At 37.2% G+C, this 21,052-nt stretch overlaps 1 protein-coding gene across 1 annotated transcript in view; it reads right to left on the reverse strand.

Moving 5' to 3' along the window:
* The window catches only part of LOC120523688 (integral membrane protein 2B-like), a 31,597-nt gene extending 12,803 nt beyond the window's left edge, over positions 1–18,794 (reverse strand). The window contains exon 1 of the mRNA XM_039745239.1: positions 18,498–18,794. Coding sequence (XP_039601173.1) covers positions 18,498–18,590 — 93 coding nt within the window. The 5' untranslated portion in view covers positions 18,591–18,794. The remainder of the gene's footprint in view (positions 1–18,497) is intronic.
* Positions 18,795–21,052: the final 2,258 nt, after the last annotated feature.

The following is a 21,052-nucleotide window of genomic DNA, read 5'->3' on the forward strand; positions in this document are numbered from 1 at the left end:
CTGTAGCACAGTAGAACCCAAACTGAATGTACATGCCAATGCAAATGTACACAGAAGATATAGTATAATCTCTGCAGCAATGCTAATATAGTGGTAATCCAAATTCAAATAAAATCCATCACTTCTTCATCCCAACAGATGACACAATGCAAACATTAGCACACTGCAGACATTTGTAAATGTGAAGGGAAAAAAATCCTCTGTTTATCCAGAACTCAATCTCAATAAAAATAACACTACTGTATTTTTCACCCACCTCTAACACATACTTATGAACACACGTTAGTATATTCACATATCTCTCTCTCTCTGTTTACAGGTGCATCTCAATAAATTAGAATATCATCGAAAAGTTATTTTATTTCAGTAATTCAATTCAAAAAGTGAAACTCATTATATAGATTCATACACATACAGTTCAAGCATTTATTTCTTTTCATTTTGCTGATAATGGCTTATAGGTAATGGAAACCCAAAATTCAGTATCTCAGAAAACTAGAATATTGTAATAAAGGTCAACATTGTAGACTCATGGTGTCACATTCCACTCAGCTAATGAACCCAAAACACTGCAAAGCTGACCCGAACCTTTAAATGGTCTCTCAGTAGGCCACACATTCATGGAGAAGACTGCTGACTTGACAGTTGTCTAGAAGACAGTAATTGACACCCTCCAACAACGAGGGTAAGCCACAAAAGGAAAGTGAAAGGAAAAAATGTGTCTGAAAAAGGTACACAAGCAACAGGGATAACTGCAGACTTGAGAGGATTGTGAAGCACAGCCCACTCAAAAATTTGGGTGAGATTCACAATGAGCAACTGCGGCTGGAGTCAGTGCTTCAAGAGCCACCACACACAGATATCTGTGACATGTGCTACAATTGTGTCAAGCCACTCCTGACCCAGAGACAACATCAGAAGCGTCTTACCTGGGCTAAGGAGAAAACGGTGGTCCAAAGTCCTTTTTTTCAGATGAAAGTAAATGTTGCATTTCATTTGGAAATCAAGGTCCCAGAGTCTGGAGGAAGAGTGGAGAGAATCCAAGTTGCTTGAGGTCCAGTGTGAAGTTTCCAAAGTCAGTGATGATTTGGGGAGCCACATCATCTGCTGGTGTCGCTCCACTGTGTTTTATCAAGTCCAAAGTCAGCGCAGTCATCTACCAGGAAATTTTAGAGCACTTCATTCTTACCTCTGCTGACAAACTTTATGGAGATGCGGATTTAATTTTCCAGCAGGACTTGGCACCTGCCCACACTGCCAAAAGTACCAATACTGTACCTGGTTTAATGACCATTGTATCACTGTGCTTGATTGGCCAGCAAAATTTCCTGACCTGTATCGTCAAGAGGAAGATAAGAGACACCAGACCCAACATTGCAGATGAGCTGAAGGCCGCTACCAAAGTATCCTGGGCTTCCATAACACCTCAGCAGTGCCACAGGCTGATCGCCTCCATGATGCAGTAATTTATGCAGAAGGAGCCCCGACCAAGTATTCAGTGCATATATGAACATACTTTTCAGTAGGCCAACATTTCTATATTAAAAATCATTTTTTATTGGTAATTGGTATTTAATATTCTCATTTTTTGAGACACTGAATTTTGACTTTTTTTTTTTACCTGTAAGCCATAATCAGCAAAATGAAAAGAAATAAACACTTTAAATATATGACTCTGTGTGTAATGAATCTACAGGAGTTACACTTTTTGAATTGAATTACTGAAATAAATTAACTTTTCGATGATATTCCAATTAATGAGATGCACCTGTACATGAATTTAAGGTGACGTGATGCTTGGGATCAGCTAAAGTGAGGGGCTACTTTGTTAGGTACACTCAGACTTTTGCATATATAAATTTTCAGTCAGGGACAGCATTTTATCTGCAAGCAATACAAATGGACAGAAACCAATGCATTATGTGCGCATGCAGCTCTAAAGAAGAATGACTTAAGACAAACAATTTAAGTAGACCAGAAAGTGACTTGGCAAAAGGTGCCAGATAAGCTGGTACATGTATCAGGAAAGCAACATGAGAGTTTTCATTGACAAAGTCAGATTTGTCAAGAACGTATCACTACTTAAAAAAAAAAAAAAAAAAAGCCCATCCTGTCCGTAGTACAACTGTTAAAAATTATAACAAGAGCTATTCAAGTAGCATCACCACAAAATTATGCATCATAAATGTTCAATACAATGTTTTTTTCCTTGGCTAAACAAAACAATTCCTAATAGCTATTACCTCCAACACACAAACATACTTCATAAGCAGAATTCAGAAAACATATTTATCCTTTAACGGTAAGATAAGGATACTGAGAAAACTGTTAAATGAATTCTGCAATACATACTTCCAACACTTTACAAAGCTAATCCATTCCTGAAAACCTCTTCCATAAGGTTAATGTGAATCTTCATAACAATATCACCTAATTAAGTTTAATCTAAATGAAAAATACTTAAGCATTCCTTCACCCCAGAAATTACACATTTTGCTGAAATAACACCAAAACACATGAACAATGAATAATAAGACACTGTTTTCATTCAATTCTGTATTACAGGGATGCTTAAGTCTGCTTTATCACTTTAAGTTTCACATTCGAAGGAATGGCTATTCAATCTTTCTTGTGCCTGTCAAACACATAAGTTGACAGAACCATAGCAAATGAATCCACAGGTACATCTCCCTGTAACATGTAGTTCTAACTGTCCCAATCAGCAAGCTATCTCAAGGACAGTCTCTCAATGCACCTTCAACTGTGAGAAGAACTGGGACAGTAATTGCACAAAACATTTCTAAAGCCTCGAAAGTTCTCAAAAGCACAGTTGTCTTCCTAGTTCATAAATGGAAGAGGTTTGGAAGAACCACAGCTCTTCATTGGACTGGCCACCTTGCCAAACTAAGCAATCGTGGGAGTGGCCTCCACAGGTCCTGTTGTGTAGAAGTGATAAACTTCCATAAGGACAACTATTACTGCAAAACTCTACCAATCTGAACTCTATGATAGTGTGGCCCAACAGAGGCCACTTGTTAGTAAAGAGCACATGGAGGCTCGCTTGGAGTTTGCAAAAAGGTGCTCATCACCTATACAATACAATTCCAGCAGTGAACCTTGGTGTTGGCAGCATCATGCTGTGGGGTTGTTTATCAGAGCCAGGGACTGGGAGACGAGACAGGGATGAGGGAAAACTGAATAAACAGAGATATCCTCAATGAAAACCTGCTCCGGAGCATTCTGGACTTTAGGTTTACCTTCCAACAGGACAGTAACCCTAAGCACAAAGCAAAGACAACACGGGAGTGACTTAGGGACAGTCAGTGCCTGGACTTCAATCCAACCGAGTATCACTGGAGAGACCTGAAAATAGCTGTTCACAAACAGTCTCCATCCAACCTGACTGAGCTTAAAGGGGTTATGCAGAGAACTGCAGCAGAAAATTCCCCAAATCCAGGTGTTTAGCTTATCACATTAAACCCAAGAAGTCCTCAAGCTATGATATCTGCCAAAGGTACTTCAACTAAGCATGCAGTAAAGGGTATGAATACTTGTGTAAATAGGATAGTTCAGTTATTTTTGATAATTTTAGAAAAAATATTTAATATTTTATTTTTGCTTTGTTATTCTGGGATATTGACTGTTGCTTGTTGTGATTCGAAAAAAGGAGTTCAAATAATTTTAGCACAAGGGTGCAACAAATAATATAATAACAATTCAAATAAACTGTCTGTGATCATTGTTGGAAAAAATTACTTTTGCTGTGCACAAAGTAGATGTCTTAAACGATATGCCAAATAGTGTTAGGATAAAATCTGTGGCGGGTTTTTAAGTGAGTTTTAAAGAATTCACCCTAAGTGTATGTAAACTTCTGACTTCAACAGTACATCATTGACGATTTGAAACGATGGTGTGAATTTTTGGAACATCAAAGGACTTGTCACCATACTTTAACCAAATTTTACAAATCCTCTGGATAGTATCTTTATGTTGATTAAATCTTTACATTAATAGAAAACAATACAAATAGAAACCATTAGACTAAGTCAGTTTTAGCCAGCAGCACAATGCTTACAAGGCAAATCTACCAAGTAGTGAAACATAGAAGTTACACTGGCATGAAATAGAAATGCAATTAATATTTCAGTTTTTGAAAGACAGAATTTTATTTGTCCAGAGGGGGAAATTTGGCAAAATTACAAGGCTTAAGCTTTGTCTCGCAGTAGTGCCAGTATAGATGGTGACTTTGAAAAAGGTTACTGAAAAAAATGTTGTTTCTTGCCTCCATTCACCAATTGTTCCATGCTTGCCTCCACTCTGTGATGGTTAATCTTGCCAATGATGGTCTATGAATGGGTAAATTTACGTTAGTAAATCAGGTGGGAAACTTCGCAGTGGTTCTCAAAATGTGGTCTGTGGAACACGTGTTATCCATGGTCGCGATATTCCTCATATCTGAGCAATTTAAAAAATTCAATTTACTCAGAATGTCAGTCTGTTATATGTAACAACCAGGCTGCTGCTAAACATCTACACCACACAATAAAATTGTATCTATGAGGAATGAATCTAAAACTGCAATGGAGAATACCATTCAGCTTTGTTCAACTGTAACTCTGATCCTTCATTAATACAGGGTGAGTCAAAATGAAGAACCACGTTTCTCAAGGTCACTTTGTGAGGTAGTGACAGCCAACTGGGTTGGGGGTCGTTTGATAGGCGATCCCTTGCAGTTTTCAGTAGGCAACATGTCTTAAACTGGTGCGCACTGTGCTTTCTCTGTTGAACCATTCTTGAAAAACAACAAATCCATCATCACTATGCAACATGCCTTCCAAACGCACTTCAGCATTCCTCACAAAGATGACATCCCAAATCGTAAAAACGATTCTTCAGTGGGTGGCTAAATTTAGACAGATGGGTACAACATTGAACAGAAAATCTCCAGGCCATCTTCGGACTGTACAAACTCCTGAAAACATCCAAGATATAAGGGTATCAATTTTGCAGTCTCCTAGACTTTCAGCACGCAAACATGCTTCTGCCATAGGCATTTCCAACACATCTTTGAGCAAGATTTTGCATGAGGACCTTAATTTCCATCCATACAAAAATGATGGCTGTGCAGGAATTCACTGAGAGTGACTGGGAGAGCCATAGACAGTTGTGCGCGAACATTCTGCAAATCGTTCATCAAGATGCCATCGTCATGTGCAGAAACGAGGCACATTTCAATTTGAATGGTTGCATAAATAAGCAAACTTTTGCTATTGGGCTGAAACCAACCCTCGTGAACTTCAGAGACCCCTACACAGTCAGCGCGTTACAGTTTGGTGCGTGGTTGCAGAATTTGGCATTGTAGGCCCTTACTTTTTTTTGGAGAGGGATGGAGCAACGGTCACTGTCACTTCAGAACGTTACATTGAACTGCTACAGAACTTTTTGAGGCCCCAGCTGGAAGAAAATGATGTGGTGGATGCCTGGTTTTAACAGGATGGAGCAACAGCTCATACAGCATGGAGATCCACAATTAAGTTTTGTGTGAGACGTTTCCGGGGAAGCTGATATCACTGTGTGGAGATGTCAGGTGGCCTTCACGCTCACCTGATCTCGCTCCGTGTGATTTCTTCTTGTGGGGCTATCTCAAGACAAAGGTATATACACATTAACCTCAAAATCATGAAGCCCTCAAGGACACTATTCGCCACGAAATCGCAGCTACTCCCCTTCAAATGGCCAAATGGCTCCAAGAGGCTATTACTTATGATGGCCACAACCTTGAAGACATTTTTAAAACAGTGGGGAAAAAATCTATTTTGTACACCCTGTTTTGTGTCGTAATGAAATGTATTTAATCTTGTAGCGTTTTTGTAGAATAAATGTTTGGAATGTGGTACTTCAGTTTGGCTCACCTTATATTACTATATGTGGCCGTGAAGAGAACATTCATACTATTCATTGATTTTGTTGGGTCAAGCCAGAGCTTAATTAATAAACAAAAGGAAAAATAAGATGCATGCCTCCATCACTACAAAGCCCCCCCCCCCAAAGCCCCATAGATGTCTCTTCTGTCACTAGAATTATCACATATTTTTATGTACAACAACTGCTGAAGCTCTATGCCAAGTGGCATCTGAATCCTTTTTTTCTCAGTAAAAAAATCACGAAATTGTTATATAAAAAAAAAAGCTTCAGTATTTATTCATTAAAAGCAAAACAGCACATTTCAATTAGCTGGGCACATAAAACAACAAATATAGCAGAAAGTAATATTTGTCTATATAAAATACTTCACAGAACTGTAAACAGCAAACATGATCAACTGACATAAAAAAGTCCACAGAGATTTCTGTAGTCTAATATAAGCAGCTCTAACACACAAAATGGTGGTACTTCCACTTTATCTATGTTCACCCCTTGTTTACTTTTTATAGGGCTTCTTTGTGTTTTACTTTAGCAAATTTGATGTTGGTCAGAAACATTTTAAAGTACTACTGACTTATATGAAAGTTATATGAAGCATGTTTTCTTTTGATTGGTTTAATAAATTGGTTATGTTTTGACATTTTTGTTAAATAAAAGAAGAAAGGTAATCAAATGTTTAAACTGCTTAACTTTTTACTGCTGAGGCAAAATAGTTTCTTTTAATACTCTGATAAGTTGAAATCCTATTTTGTATATAAAACTACCACTAAACTGATTTTTTAAAATGGTCAAGCATTTCAGTGAAGTGAAGCAACAACTGCCCCTTAAAAAAAAATCAAAATCCTTCTATAGAAAAGCGGTCGGGATTGTCCTTCCGTCCCGTGAGTGCTATGCAGGCGCGGAGTTTCACACATGCCCCGTCCATTTTGCAATGCACGATGGGATTTGTAGTTTCGTTTTTCCAGGTAAAAGATGATTTTCTACTCCAGACTGTGCGATATATTCTTCTTCTTTCTTACTATATAAAAGCAGTCGGAATTGTCCTTCCGTCCCGTGAGTGGAAAGCGTAGTGGTATTCCACTTATCACAGACTTACTACTTGCAGCTTGCGGTACGAAGCAACATGATGTGTGCAGAGTTCTGGTGCTCCCATCGTTCCCTTGCTTTTGTGCGTGATGCACTGGAAAAATAGACAAAAATTATGTCTCTGGAAATAATTCATGTTGATGGAGTACAAATGCCTCATCACGTAGTAAATATCAGGGGGGTTCAAAAGGGCGACCTCAATATAAAAAAAAAGTTTAAATTTCATCACAAAAATAACAAACTACAAGTATTAAAGTAATACCGCTCAAATGCAATATAACCAAATTAATGAGTTTGTATGAAATATCAAATTTATCTACATATTGAATTGCCTTAAGAAGTGGTCAACTTAAAAGTCGGTCGCCTTAAAAGGCGGGTGAGCCTAGTAATAATAATAATAATAATAATATACATATATTTTTTATTTCCTATCCTGTTTTACACTATTCAATCTTCCTTTCATTGATCCAGGTGCCAAGTGCCAATTGATTAAAAGCAACCACAAAGAATTGTGCTACCACCATAATAATTCACTGATCTGACCTTTTCTAAATATAAAACACCAAACACCAACATACGCCTCTCTGACCTTTAGCCAAAAAGCTCTTATTTGGTGTCTTTTGACCGCAAAATCTTTATCCACCTCGCAAACAGGTCAACTCTCATTCTTTTTGGCAAACTTCAGATGTGTTTTGACATATTTCTCAATACAGCTGACTGGTATATCTTTACTCTAGAGTACTACTTGGCTGCTGCACTATGTAGCTCCTTCAAAATGGCAAATCTCTCTGGCTTATCTCACAATTTCCTTTTTTGTTTGCATGGACAGTTTTGTGGATTTACATTTTCTAGACAGAATATATGTGTGATCTCATGTAGCTTCAAGATAATCAAACCAACAATGCCCACTGGGTCATCCAAACATATGGATATGACTTTGTGCCTTTTTCTTAATTTATGCATTTATTATTGTTTAACTTATTTTGAATTCTGTTTCTTCACTTTTCACTTAATTATGGAGTTTCACTAGTTGATGCCAATTCTGTCCGCATTATGCAACTGTTAATTTCCAATCATAACTTGGAGCCTCCCCAGAATGGGTAACGAATAGTTATACAAATTACACATTCTCTTTTTCTTCTAGAGTCTTTTCTAACATAAAAACCATACATTACATTACGCTTTCAATTTCTGAATGAGCTTAGTTGTATTGCTGTGCATACAGGTGCAGTATAAATTGAGCACCTTTAATTTGGGAAGCCTAAAAAACATCATCTACTGATATAACAAATGATACTTCCAGCATTAATAATATATCACATACATTCGCTCCATTTATCAACAAAAAAAGTTCCCTTGATAGCACGATTGTTAGAAAACCACTTTATCAGCATTACTCTGTGAACCTCTGAACACACTGATGCCTTTCAAAGAATCTCTGCTTCGCTAATACTGCACCAAAATACAACAGATGCAAAGAAAAGTAAACTTGTGCCAAAAGCGCAATGGTATTGGCAGATTGACTTCACTATGCAATGTTTCAGCTAACTGCATATAAAGTTGGGTTTTGCAAATCTATACTCATCAGAAAGTGCCAAGGAGTCTGTGCTGTTCTTTACCTTTTTTTACTGGTGGTGTAAAAACTCAATGAACAATTTGAATTCCCTTGTCTACTGAAACATCAAGGGCACACCATTTGGGATCTTACAGGGTTCCTGAAAGTAAACTGGCTTTTTCTGCCTTGAATCTAACCACAAACATCTATATGGAAATCAGCAGTACAAGTACTAAACCATAGTGCTAACTTTTAAAACGCTTATTTCTGTTTTACTTGCAGGAAGAAATATTTTGTCTTAATATCTCACTAGTATAAAGAGAATAATGGACTATTATACCAATGAAAGCAAGAATTTCACTGTACTCTATACACATGACAATAACAAAGTTACTCAAGCAAATGTAACGGAGTAAATGCAACTCGTTACTACCCACCTCTGATACTCAGTGTGTGTGTGTGTATATCATTTTTAATATAGGTATATCATTTTGACCTGGTCATTTTAAAAGTAGCTCACAAGCCAAAAAAGTGTGGGCACCCCTGTATTATGGCATCAATGGCATGCTGCAGGGCCTGAATTTCACACAGGACTGCAAGAACTGCACTTAACATTAAATATTCCACATGATATAATGAAAATTGAAAAATCTTAATGCACTTTTAAAAAAATTTTGTTTATCCAATTATGTAATTAGTTCAGAAATAAAAACACATGACTCATACATGCTTTGACAGCATAATGATGTGACCAATCAAATGGAAGTTTCAATTGTTTAACCTTGTGGCATCACACATTTAAATGAGAAAGTTAAATATTATAGTGAGAATAAAATTAATATTCATACACTGAATGTAATGGGCAGGGCTACAGTTTGTCCATCCAACAATCCAGTTGTTTTCTGACAGGTTTATCCAGTTCAGGGTTACAGTCAGCTAGTGTCTGTGCAAACATATTAAATACTTACAGTACTAGTCAAAGTTTGGAATCACCCTGAAATTAATATTTTCGATAGAAATTGAAACTTTTTTAATCAATGCATCTTTAAATTAATTTTAAAATATAACCAAGGCATTATTAGTGTTTCTAATTGTGAGTACTGCATGAAATGAGAGATATGACTAATAAGACCTCTTTCTATTAGCCACTCCTTCAGTTTCATAATCAGTCATTTCAAGTACTAATAAGCCATTACAAGCACAAGTAACGTCTTGCCTACACTATTAAAGTTAAATGGTATCTTGATAAAATGGTATCCATTTTTATGAAAAACAAACATTTATGGGTTATTCCCAATGTTTCAATGGTAGTGTAGAAGGGGGCATGACATAGTCAGTGCCAGGTACAGTTTTAATAATCAAGACAAGTTTCAAACAAAGTGTCTCTCTCTGGATATGTGACTACTCTACAAAGATAACAAAATGAGCTATTCCAATATGTTAATTCCAAAACAAAACTGTGTTTCTAAACTTCCACATTATTAAGACATTCATGTAGCTCAGCTAAAAAAATTAAAATAAATCAATATCTCTAATGATAAGGAACTTAAAGCATTAACGGAAGTGCATAATCAAAAAGATGAACAGTTTACAAGGTTGTTAACACTGCATATTTTCTGCTGAAAATGAAAACAGCAAATGCTAAACTGTTCTTGTTTGATGGGTTTTTGAATATAAAATGTTTATTAATAGTATAGTAGCGAAAATGTGATGAAGGCGTTGAAAGCATATGTACGATGTGTTAACAGTAACAGTAACTACTGCATTTTAGGTTAGCCCAGCTTATAGCACACAGGCTTAAGCAATAAAGTCTCAATGTTACTTGAGATTCCTTGAAAACAATATAACAAAGGCTGTTATTACAGGAATTCTAAAATTACCTGAGTTATCTCCACCTAAAACAGATTTAGCAATTTTTTTTTTTTTAAGACAAAAATGAAAGTAGCAGTATTCTGTGATATTTGACATTTGAATTATTTGACTTGTCCATTAAATATTACTCTTCAGCAAGCGTTATTAACCTGGTAATATCCTCTCCATATGATGCAAACATATGTCATAACTGCAAAGTCCGAGGTTTTTTGTTTCAAAAGCAGCTTTAAAGAATTTGTGTAAATGTAAATATACTGAATAATCTTGCTTTTCACTAATTTTGTGGCACTGACATAAGTTTAAATTTGTATTTCATAGTATTGATTTTAAAACATTTTTTTTCCATTTTCTCAAAAGAAATGTCATGGACATATTAAGTATGAATACACAATAAAATAATTATGTGGTCTATGATGATCATATTCTTTTAAGACCATATTATGAAATCCTCCCACCATCACCTACACCCATGCACCACCAGTTGTTCTTTAATTGCAGTAGGGGGATTGCCCTCCAATTGCAACTCAGGCTCTGAACATCAATAAAAACACTATTCTCTGCAAAAAACTTGAAAAATTAAAATTCAGGCTTGTTAGTTTTGGAATGAAGATACTGGAACTATCCATCCATTTTCTGAACACTCAAATTTCACAAAAGAAATGTGAAATTGAAAAACACTTGGAATGACATGCAGCTTTTTCTATACTTTGATCAGTCCTTATACTAAAAGGCTTATATTTATAAATAATAAATCCAACATGAATGCTTATTTGATAGAAATAATAGGGCATAAATGCCTGCTATGTATAGGGGATTTAAAATTAACTGCATATCACAGAATAGACAAGTCATGCTTTGTCACTCATATATAAGATTTTTTTCCATTGCTTAACAGGACTACGGACTTTAAAACACATTTTAAAGTCAGGTAAAATATTTGTAACTATTATGATTTGAAATATATTTTTTCCAAAATATATATTTTGTCAAAGTGCCATAGATGGCAAAAAACCATCCTTCACAGCAATTAATCAATAACATGACAGCATGTGTAGAAAAATGCTTCAAATTAATTACATTTATAATGACCTACAGCTTTTACATTTCAAGGATGCCTAAAACTTGCTTAGATTAAAACAATATAAACTTTCTATTTCTAGGATAACCTCAAATAATATATTGACAATTTTATTGCACAACAAAAGACCATTTACCAAAACCAATTTGCTCTTTGGGAATATCATCTTGGAGCTATTTCGCTGACAGTTAAAAAATATCCCCAGAAGACTTACAAAATCATCTGTACCCTCTGCAAAGACAATTATCTGTCTTGTACACACAGTCACTTAGAAAATGATAAGCATATACTGACCGAAGGAATAAAATAATGTAAATAAACAAAACTTTCTCTCTCTCTATTATATACATGTGATATGTGGGTCACAAACTTGCAAAAGAGAGAAGAAGCTTTACTGTTGTGAAGACAAGCATATTCTCAAAGCATTTATTCAAATGGAAGCTGCCACTCAAACACACACAGCACGTGAAAAGGGACGATGACATCATGCTGCATTTGCTCCTGTTCCAGATTAAAAGAACAGATAGCCTTCCTGCACAAGAGATTAGACAGAAAGTGAGCACATGACAAGACGATTTACCCGGGGAGACAACCAGTCCATGCCTGCATTAACAGTGTACACACAGCACAGTTGGAAGGTTGTCAGAGTCTCAAAATCTCACAATATACTGTACATGTATACACACATATACAATATATATATATATATATATATATATAACTGAATACCAAAAGCACAAAACTAACACATGCAAAAGGTTAACCACTAAGTTTCCATGGGGCTAAAGCCCAGTTTTAAAAGGAAAAGTCTAATGGTAGCAAACTGAGCAACAGAATAAAATGACTTACATAATTAATCTAAGGCACAACAAACTAGTAATGAAGACTGAAACCCACAGGTCAATACTTTTCCTTAAGACAGTTCAGATTTATATAAAAAAAAAAAAAGTTCAGAATTAGGTTCAGAAGCTTTAAAAAAAACACATTATTTTAAAACATTTTTAAATAAAGAAAGGCAATTTTTGCTACTGAAGTAATTGTTTTGTTATGCCTGCCACTATGGCAGACATTCTGCTGCCTATATGATGCAATCTCTGTTCTTCCCCAAATGCAGAAATGTGTGGTTTTGGAAATTTAACAAGTAAACCAACAGACATTGCTGTTTTTTTTTTTTTTTGCTTCCTCATTTTGAGGCTGGACATGCAGTCATCTTGTTCCCATGGTTCAGGTCTGTCTAGATCAACCAGACTTAACTTCAAGACCAGTCAGTCCTTGCAGAGTGTGACACATTTTGGGATCAGGTAATCTACAGTATTACAATATAGCATCTGCCCAGAACTCTGCAGAAGAGCAGTTTATTTCTGCTTTTGTTGTTTTAGGTTTACCCTTACCAGGCCAAAACTAGCAACACTGTTAGGATTATGCTTTTTGATTTCTTCAGTGCTTTTCCATACCATCCAACCAATCCTGTTAAAGGGTTGCCTCACAGATAGGCAGGTGGATGAGCCTATGGTGTCCTGGATAATGGACTCTCTCTTCCTCTGGCAGAGAGCAGTTTGTAAAACTGAAGGGCAGTGTCTCAAATATGAATGTGAGCAACCATCGAGAACCACAAGGAACAGTCCTGTCTAATTTCTCTTCATGCTGTACACCTCAAACTATAAAACAAAATACCAGGTCATGTCACTTGCAGAAAATCTCAGATGATTTTGCACTTAATGGGGTGTAGTGATAAGTGAGATGAGACAGGGTATAGGAGTCAGGTGGAGAACTTTGGTTTCTTGGTGTGGAAAAACTGTTTGCAACTTAAGACCTCCAAATGTCATGCAGAAAGACAATTTCCCCCTGAGGATGGAAAAAATCCTGAATAGAAACAGATAGAAATAGACCACAGAATACACTTAAAAGACCCGCGAGCCGAAAGAGACTGACCCAGGACCGTATCGTAGGGACAAAGAACATGAGATTCTTGCAAGACACACCCAACTTACAACCAATATGAAATAAGACCACGGGCAACAAAACACTCAGTTGTGCAAAGGCTTTGAAGACACGCAGATCCAGGGCTCTCAGTGCATATAAAGCATATAAGGACGACTTAGCGAAGAAGAAAGCAGGGTGGAGAAAAGAGACTCAAAAGCGTTGGAGAGAAAAAAAAGAAAAAAAAAGAATAAACCTAGGTGCAAATTCAGAAAATAAGTAAAGTAATTATCAGCCTGGAACAAGTGGAATTGGGAAAAAAAAGCACGTCCAATCGGGCTCAGAATTAAAAGACAGAGAGTAAAAGACAAAGTAGAACTTCATAAAGACGTTCACAAACATTGGCGCTATACACATGCAGAGCAGTTTAGAGATTATGAAAGCAGTGGAATTTGAAAGGCTCAAGAAAAAAAAAAAAAAGGTGCGATACACATGTAGAGAAAATTAAAGAATATGAAAGAAGGAAAATTAGAAAATATAAAAAAAAGAAAGTAAAGATCGCATTAGTGCAAACAAACAGAAATTATTACTCTAAAAAGAGAAAATAAATTACCACAGACAAAGTGTCATTGAAAAAAAAAAGCAGGACAAAGCAAGGTAAGAAATAAAAGACAGTGTAGAAAACAAAGAAAAACATCATAAAAAGGTTAAAAAACAAGGGGGCCAAACACATGCAGAGCAGGTTAGAAATAATGAAAACTGGAATTCAAAAGACAAAAAAAAAACAAACGTAGACATGAAACACATGCAGACCAAGATACAGAATATAAAAGCAGAAAAAAACGACTGTCAAAACAAAGAAAGTAAACATCGTATTAGTGCAAAAAAAGAGAAATTATTACTCTGAGAATTAATTGATTAATTAATTGAAAGATTCCAAGTATTGTTTTTACAGAAGTTCTGAAATAAAAGTGAAACTATTCACACCTGGACAAACTGGTGAGGAAGGCAGGCTCTATTGTAGGCATGGAGCTGGGCAGTTTGACATCCATGGCAGAGCGACAGGCACTGAGCAGACTCCTGTCAATAATGGAAGATCCACTGCATCCACTGAACAGTGTCATCTTCAGACAGAGGAGCAGCTTCAGCGACAGACTGCTGTCATTGTCCTGCTCCACTGACAGACTGAGGGGATCGTTCCTCCCCCACACTATGCGATTCTTCAGTTCCACCCAGGTCGGGGAATGGGGTAAACGTTAACATTATGAAAAGTTACTGTCTGTTTTACCTGTATTTTTATCACTCTTTAAATGTAATAGTTTTTTATCAGTTTGCTGCTGCTGGAGTATGTGAATTTCCCCTTGGGATTAATAAAGTATCTCTTTAATGAAATAGCAACAATTCAAAGAAAATAAAAATTTTACAAGTGTGTATCAGGAAAACCAAAAACGGGGGTTGGCGAGCGAAGCCCCCTAGTCAAATCAAAATATCAGCAAACCAAGGAACTGGTTATTGACTTTCACCATACTGAAGAGCTTCTACATCTGATAAGTATTTAATGAGAGGATGTAGAGGTGGTGCACTACTACAAGTACTTGGAGTTTCACATCAATGACAGACTGGACTGGTCTCGTTACACAGAGGAACTAAGAAGAAAGGTCAGAGCAGGCTATTTTTTCTTAGTAAACTGTGCTCCTTTAATATGGGTAGTGACATCCTTTACATATTCTACACCAGTACAATTTTCTACACTGTAGTGTTCAGGGCTGGTAACTGCAAGACAGGCATACCGAATCAGTAAGCTGGTTAAATTAAAAAGGCATAAAAAGACAGGTTTAGTTATGGGATACTTGACGTACTGGAAGTAGTACTGAAGGAAAGATTAAAAACAAAACTGAGCGCCATCATGAAAAATGCTACACATCCTCTCTCTCTGACACACTAACAATGAGTGTGTTTACATGTACACACAAAACCAGGTTAAGGCAGACATCTGTTTGGTTTTCTTCCCCAAAAATCCTTATTTACATGGGAAAGTTACATTCTGATTTATCAGAACACTCTGGCATCATTACACTATGCAAAAAAGTTAAGTATCATTATTGGCCACTATGTATCTGAAAATAAACATGATACCTGTGATCATTTTCTGATGTTTAATAAATGTGCTTAGTCATACTGATGCTTTATTAATAGGTTTCTGCTACTGCACTACACACAGCACAATTATTTCTACTTGGCTGGGTTTTCGAACTCTGCAAAGGACCCAGTAAGTGCACTTTTTTACCCAGTGCTGCTATGATAATAAGAATTCAGGTATTTTTTACTTCAATAAGCCAAGTACTGCATTAGTTTTCTCAATATTTTAAAAAGAAATCAGACTACGTAACAGTTAGTGATATTGCGATTATGTTTTTGAGTTTAGTGGTGTATGTGCAGCTCATTAACACACATTTGGCAATTTGTTAAATACTGAAAAAGATTTAACAATAACTCGATTGCCCAAACATTCTCCTCTGGAAATGTATTTTGAGGATACTTCTACCCATGGTTGTTGAACATAGACATATAATTTGGTTATTCATGGAGAAATCTACCTGTATTAACCAGGTTCCCCAGAGGCCAATAACCCAGTTTCTCTAACCTAAATAAAGGTTTACATGGCCATTTAGAAACTAGGCTTCTATGAAGAACTGGGTTATTGAGGTGGCTGTAAACATGCCTACGGAGTACTTTCGAACAACCAATTATTCAGCAGAGGCATGTCAAGAAATGCTACTTGGGCTCCTTCATGCCAACACCAATACCCTGTGTAGTGCCTCACTGTGACTGCCAAGTCAGGAGTTTTGTTTTAGTTTTGTTTTTCTTTTTGTAGTCATTCTGGTGTGTATTCGGGAGGAGTTTGTTGTTTGTCATGATACAATAAATATATAAAAAAAATTATTTACTGAACAACTGTAAAAAGCCAAACTTCCCCTGGGAACAAACAACGTGCTTTTCTATCCCTGAATGGACAACAATGGCAATTTTTCACAGCGCTGTCCATCTCTTACTATGGTTCTTCAACAGGTTTTTACTGCATTGAACCTTTGTTTATTCCACACATTTAAACAGGCAGTACAATGAAAGGACTAGCATGAAAAATAAGTCTCAACAAGTGACAACTTATAATGTATCTATTTAAAAAGTCATATTCTGGGTTTTAAACATTTTGCTTCAATTAGATTAAACTTTATTATTAAAATTAGCTGTAGCTTAAACGTTAACTAGTCAAAATTGCTTTACAGGTCACAAACGAAGTTTCCTAAAAATAACTAGAAAAGGAAAAATCACTTTCCACTGGATATAATGTAATTACAGATTTCTCTGCTTGCCTAGTGAAAATATAAATGTAGGTATCAAAAATAAAAACAGGTATGGGTAGCTTCAACTTTAGAAATGCTGATTTAAAGGGAGCAGATTTTGTAGCAATATTACTTTATTTAAGCACTTATACTATATTGAAGATGTGAAGTATAAAAACCTTTTTTGTTCATCAACATATTTGTCTAATGGATTTCACAAAAAATACCTGTACGGATTTGCCACAACTTTTACATTTTTGTTGGTACTTTAGGCTTCTAACCATTTGTGTTAATGGTTTGGCCCTTCTTATATTATAAATATTAGTTATTATTTGGCAGACATCTGTATTCAAAGCAGCTTACATTTGAGGTATAATTGGATACATGTTTTTGGATCACAACCCTGTGAAGGGATTTGCTCATGCTCACAGTGTAATTAGCTGGATCTGAACCCAAAAACTCGAGTCGAAAAAGTCTTATGTTAACCACCATGTCACATTGACTGCCTTTGACTGTCATCACACCCATTAGGGACAAGTTGAACTTTTCCCACAACTGACTATAATCTATCATACACCAAAATCAAATGATAATCTAACAGTGCAGCAAGAGTGTCCCATAAATATCGACCCATGTCTTACAAATTATGCAGTACCCAATCAATTCCTTTCGAGACAAAAGCAGGAATCAAGTCGTGTCTGTGCAGAAGGTACTGGCAACGCTCATGAACAAATTTGCGCTCACTTTCTCTAACATGAGATCTGGATTGACGCTTCTAACATAACACAGTCTTCTTCCATTTTTACAGTTCATGGAGCGACAAAGAAATGGGAGACACCGTTGAGAAACTTGCAATGCACTTCGTTCTCCTTATTTCACGATTCAGACAATTTACAATGGAATAAGGATGCCAAAATAATTATAAATGCGTTCAAAAAAGCCACTGAAATTTGGTAGTTTGCTGCCTGAACGGGGAAAGCGTGAAATCAGTCTTTTGGGGTAAGGAGACCAGAAACGGTGCCAAGGATACAAACTGAAAGGCAAGCTTGGTGGAGACAAATGAGAAACAAAAACTGTCAACTCGACTATTTGTTGGCGGTCTGGCCAAGCCTGCACACAATAGTGCTTCATCTCTAAATTCAATTAATGATTAAATGATGGTACAAATGAAAAATCCGACTACAGCTCGAATAGTATGTGCAAAGAACAGTGAGTTTGTGTTTAATAATTAAGCAAGTGGTTACCTCATCACAATAATTTTGATAAAACAACAGAAAGAATAAGCAAAACAGGCGCAGTCGCTTCCCCATAGCCCTATCATATTACTCCTGCAGATAAAAGGAAAGACGAATAGTAAAAATAAGCCAGCGTTGCAAGAAGTCAGCCATGATGATGATGATGATGATACAAAACGTTAGTGTTTACCTTTCTCTTTATTGTTTTTAAACGTTTACCGACTAAGGCGCAAGAAAAAAATGTGCACGTTTATACGTTGTTTAATGCGATCCCAGGTACAGTATGTTACGACAGTCGACACGGCCTCTTTAGAGCACGGTTACTGTGCAACACTGTGAAATCTTCCGCTCACGTTTATTCCCGATAAAAACAACATATCTGATTACCCTGCTTACAAAGAAAACAGACTGCACATCTCACTGCTGTGGAGTCCATTAAAAATCAACAATCGTCAAAATCCGCACGCACAACTAACTCTCACCTTTTCAACGGGAACGATAAGCGCCTCGATGTTCTCCTCTTCCTTTTTTGGTTCCTTTTGCCCGAGAGACGAGTTAAATGTAGGCTTCACCATTTTGACGATGAACTCCTTTCAAAAGATACTCCTTCAGCTGTCGCCTGGACGGACAGAACAAGGTTACTCAGTGTATTGTATTCAAGATCAATCCCTACATAAAGGAACGAAACTCCAATCCAGCTGGCAACAAACAATCCGCAGGGATCGGCGGAATGACGCACTTAACAACAGTGAACCCTCTCAGATCTGCCAGCAACAAAGAGGAGGAGATAAGCAGTCAGATTCGCTCGTGTTTCTTTCTTCAAAATAAAAGTCCCGACGAATATCGAATGTCAGAAGGTGCATACAGATGGACCGAAAAATCGAAAAAGAAAACGTCGCAGTCATACATTATTTTGTGCGTTTGAATTTCAGTTTTAATTGTGGTGTAAAGTAGTGCGTTAAGTGATATGTGGTACTGTAGTTTTCTTACTAAAGCCTTTATGCAAAGCTGATGATTATATTGCGTCCAGCTTTGTTGCAGCAGGCTTTGGCTCCAGAGACGCATCCAAAATAGTCAGATCTTCGAAGTTCCCAATGGGATCTGCATGTGTCTGTCTGCAGCTGGACTCTTGAGGCGCGAAGACGCTAAAACGTGGCGTATACGTGTTTAGAAAATGAATGGATGGATGGTTATTTACTTGTACATACAACTGGCATATATTTCTTTCCTCATGACCCTACATTTATTGCAAAGTTTGCTGCAGATGTTTGTGTTTGTGCATTACCTTTATATCGAAAGGGGTTGCTTAGGCCATGTACTGTACAGTGGCAAAGTGATCAGTGATTTCAAGTTACCTAATCTATCATGGGGGGACCATTGCCTATTTCAACAATACTCAAAGTTTTGGGGAGTTTGTTGTGGGTTGGATGAGATGGTGTTTCATTTTTGCTTTCTGCTTGTATTGATTATTTAAACTGGTTTGTACTTTCTCCACTATCTTACCCCAATCTGAACCGAAAATAAATAAGGAACACTTAGTGTAAGTCAGGAGGAGATGCAGTTACACAACATAATGTACTTTTGTTGTTGTTGTTAATTATAATGTTATTGTTTATTCCATAAGCAGTAATATTGTAATTTGTCCTTTTCTCCACATTTTCTTCGACTGGGCCATTCCTGGTACACCTCCTTTAGGAGAAGCCCAGTGGGCATCCTCTATATAATCTGTTGAGTTTACATATTCTTCCTGAGTTTTTCTAGTTTTTTTTACCATATCGCAAAGACAAGGAAATTAGGCCAATTTGCAAATGTAAATAAGCCCAGTGAGTAAGTATGGTGGGAAAAGGTTTAGAACTCCATATAGAGTTGTACCCATTGCTAACTGAATAGACACCAGCTACCTGTGAACCTAGACTGGACAGAAAGTAGATTAGCATGTTTTAACCTGCTTATCCAGTTTGGGCCTGGAGCCAAACCAACCCGCATATGACATCTGCAAATCAAAGAGAATACTCATGAACTCAGTAACACATACTCATCCTGGACCAAGTTAGAGTTGCCAGTTAACCTAACACGCAACTCCTTCAGAAGTGTGTGTGTGTGTGTGTGTGTGTGTCAGAGGGACCAGAATTAACAACTGTTCCGGTGAAGGAAGAACATGCAGGTCAAGTTTATTGTCAAAAGTACATAGTACAATGAAGTTCATATTTGCACATCTTCTCAGAACTAATATCAAAAATACAATAAATGAATAAACAGTATGCATAGTATGTAACATATACTGTGTATGTGTTATATATATGTTGTGGCAGGCAGCTGGGGGCTGTGCCCAGCCAGGATGCTGAGAAGGACTGAGTGAGGGACTATGCCTCCCCCGGACGATGAGAGGAAGCTCAACACTATAGGGGCCGGTGGCCACCGCCAGGAGGTACCCAGATGACTAAGGAGCCCTGAACGTCAGCACTTCCGCAGCACCTGGAGGTGCTGGCAGAACTATTACCAGGGACACCCGGAGTGTTCCCGGGTGCTCGTGCGGCACTTCTGCCACACCAGGAAGTGTTGCAGGAAGCTCATCAGGAGGCACCTGGAGCAAATCCAGATGGGAATAAAAGTGGCCGCCTCCCTCCAGTCATGAATCGGAGTCTTGTGGAAGCAGACGAAGCTCGGAAGAGAGGAGTGGAGGCGGTGAAGACAGGACTTTGGAGAGGCCCGGACTTGAGGGTGTGTGGTGCAGGGGCACTAGGTTGTGTGCAGGACAATACCAATTGTAAATAGTGTAAATAAAACGTGTGTGGCGCTTGAACCATCAGTGTCTGTCTGTCTGTGCAGAGGCTGATCTTCCACAATATATATATATATATATATATATATATTATTTATATTTACATGCTGTGTATGTCAGTCAATCATTTTCTAACCTGCTTATCCTGAACAAAATCGTGCAGGTCTGGTGGAGCCTACCTCAGGAACTACCCCTGGGCTGGGCACCAGTCCATTACTGGATGAATACACACACACACCCAAAGCCAATTCACCC

This window comes from Polypterus senegalus, chromosome 2 (assembly GCF_016835505.1).
Source record: "Polypterus senegalus isolate Bchr_013 chromosome 2, ASM1683550v1, whole genome shotgun sequence".
In the NCBI taxonomy this organism is placed as follows: Eukaryota; Metazoa; Chordata; class Cladistia; order Polypteriformes; family Polypteridae; genus Polypterus; species Polypterus senegalus.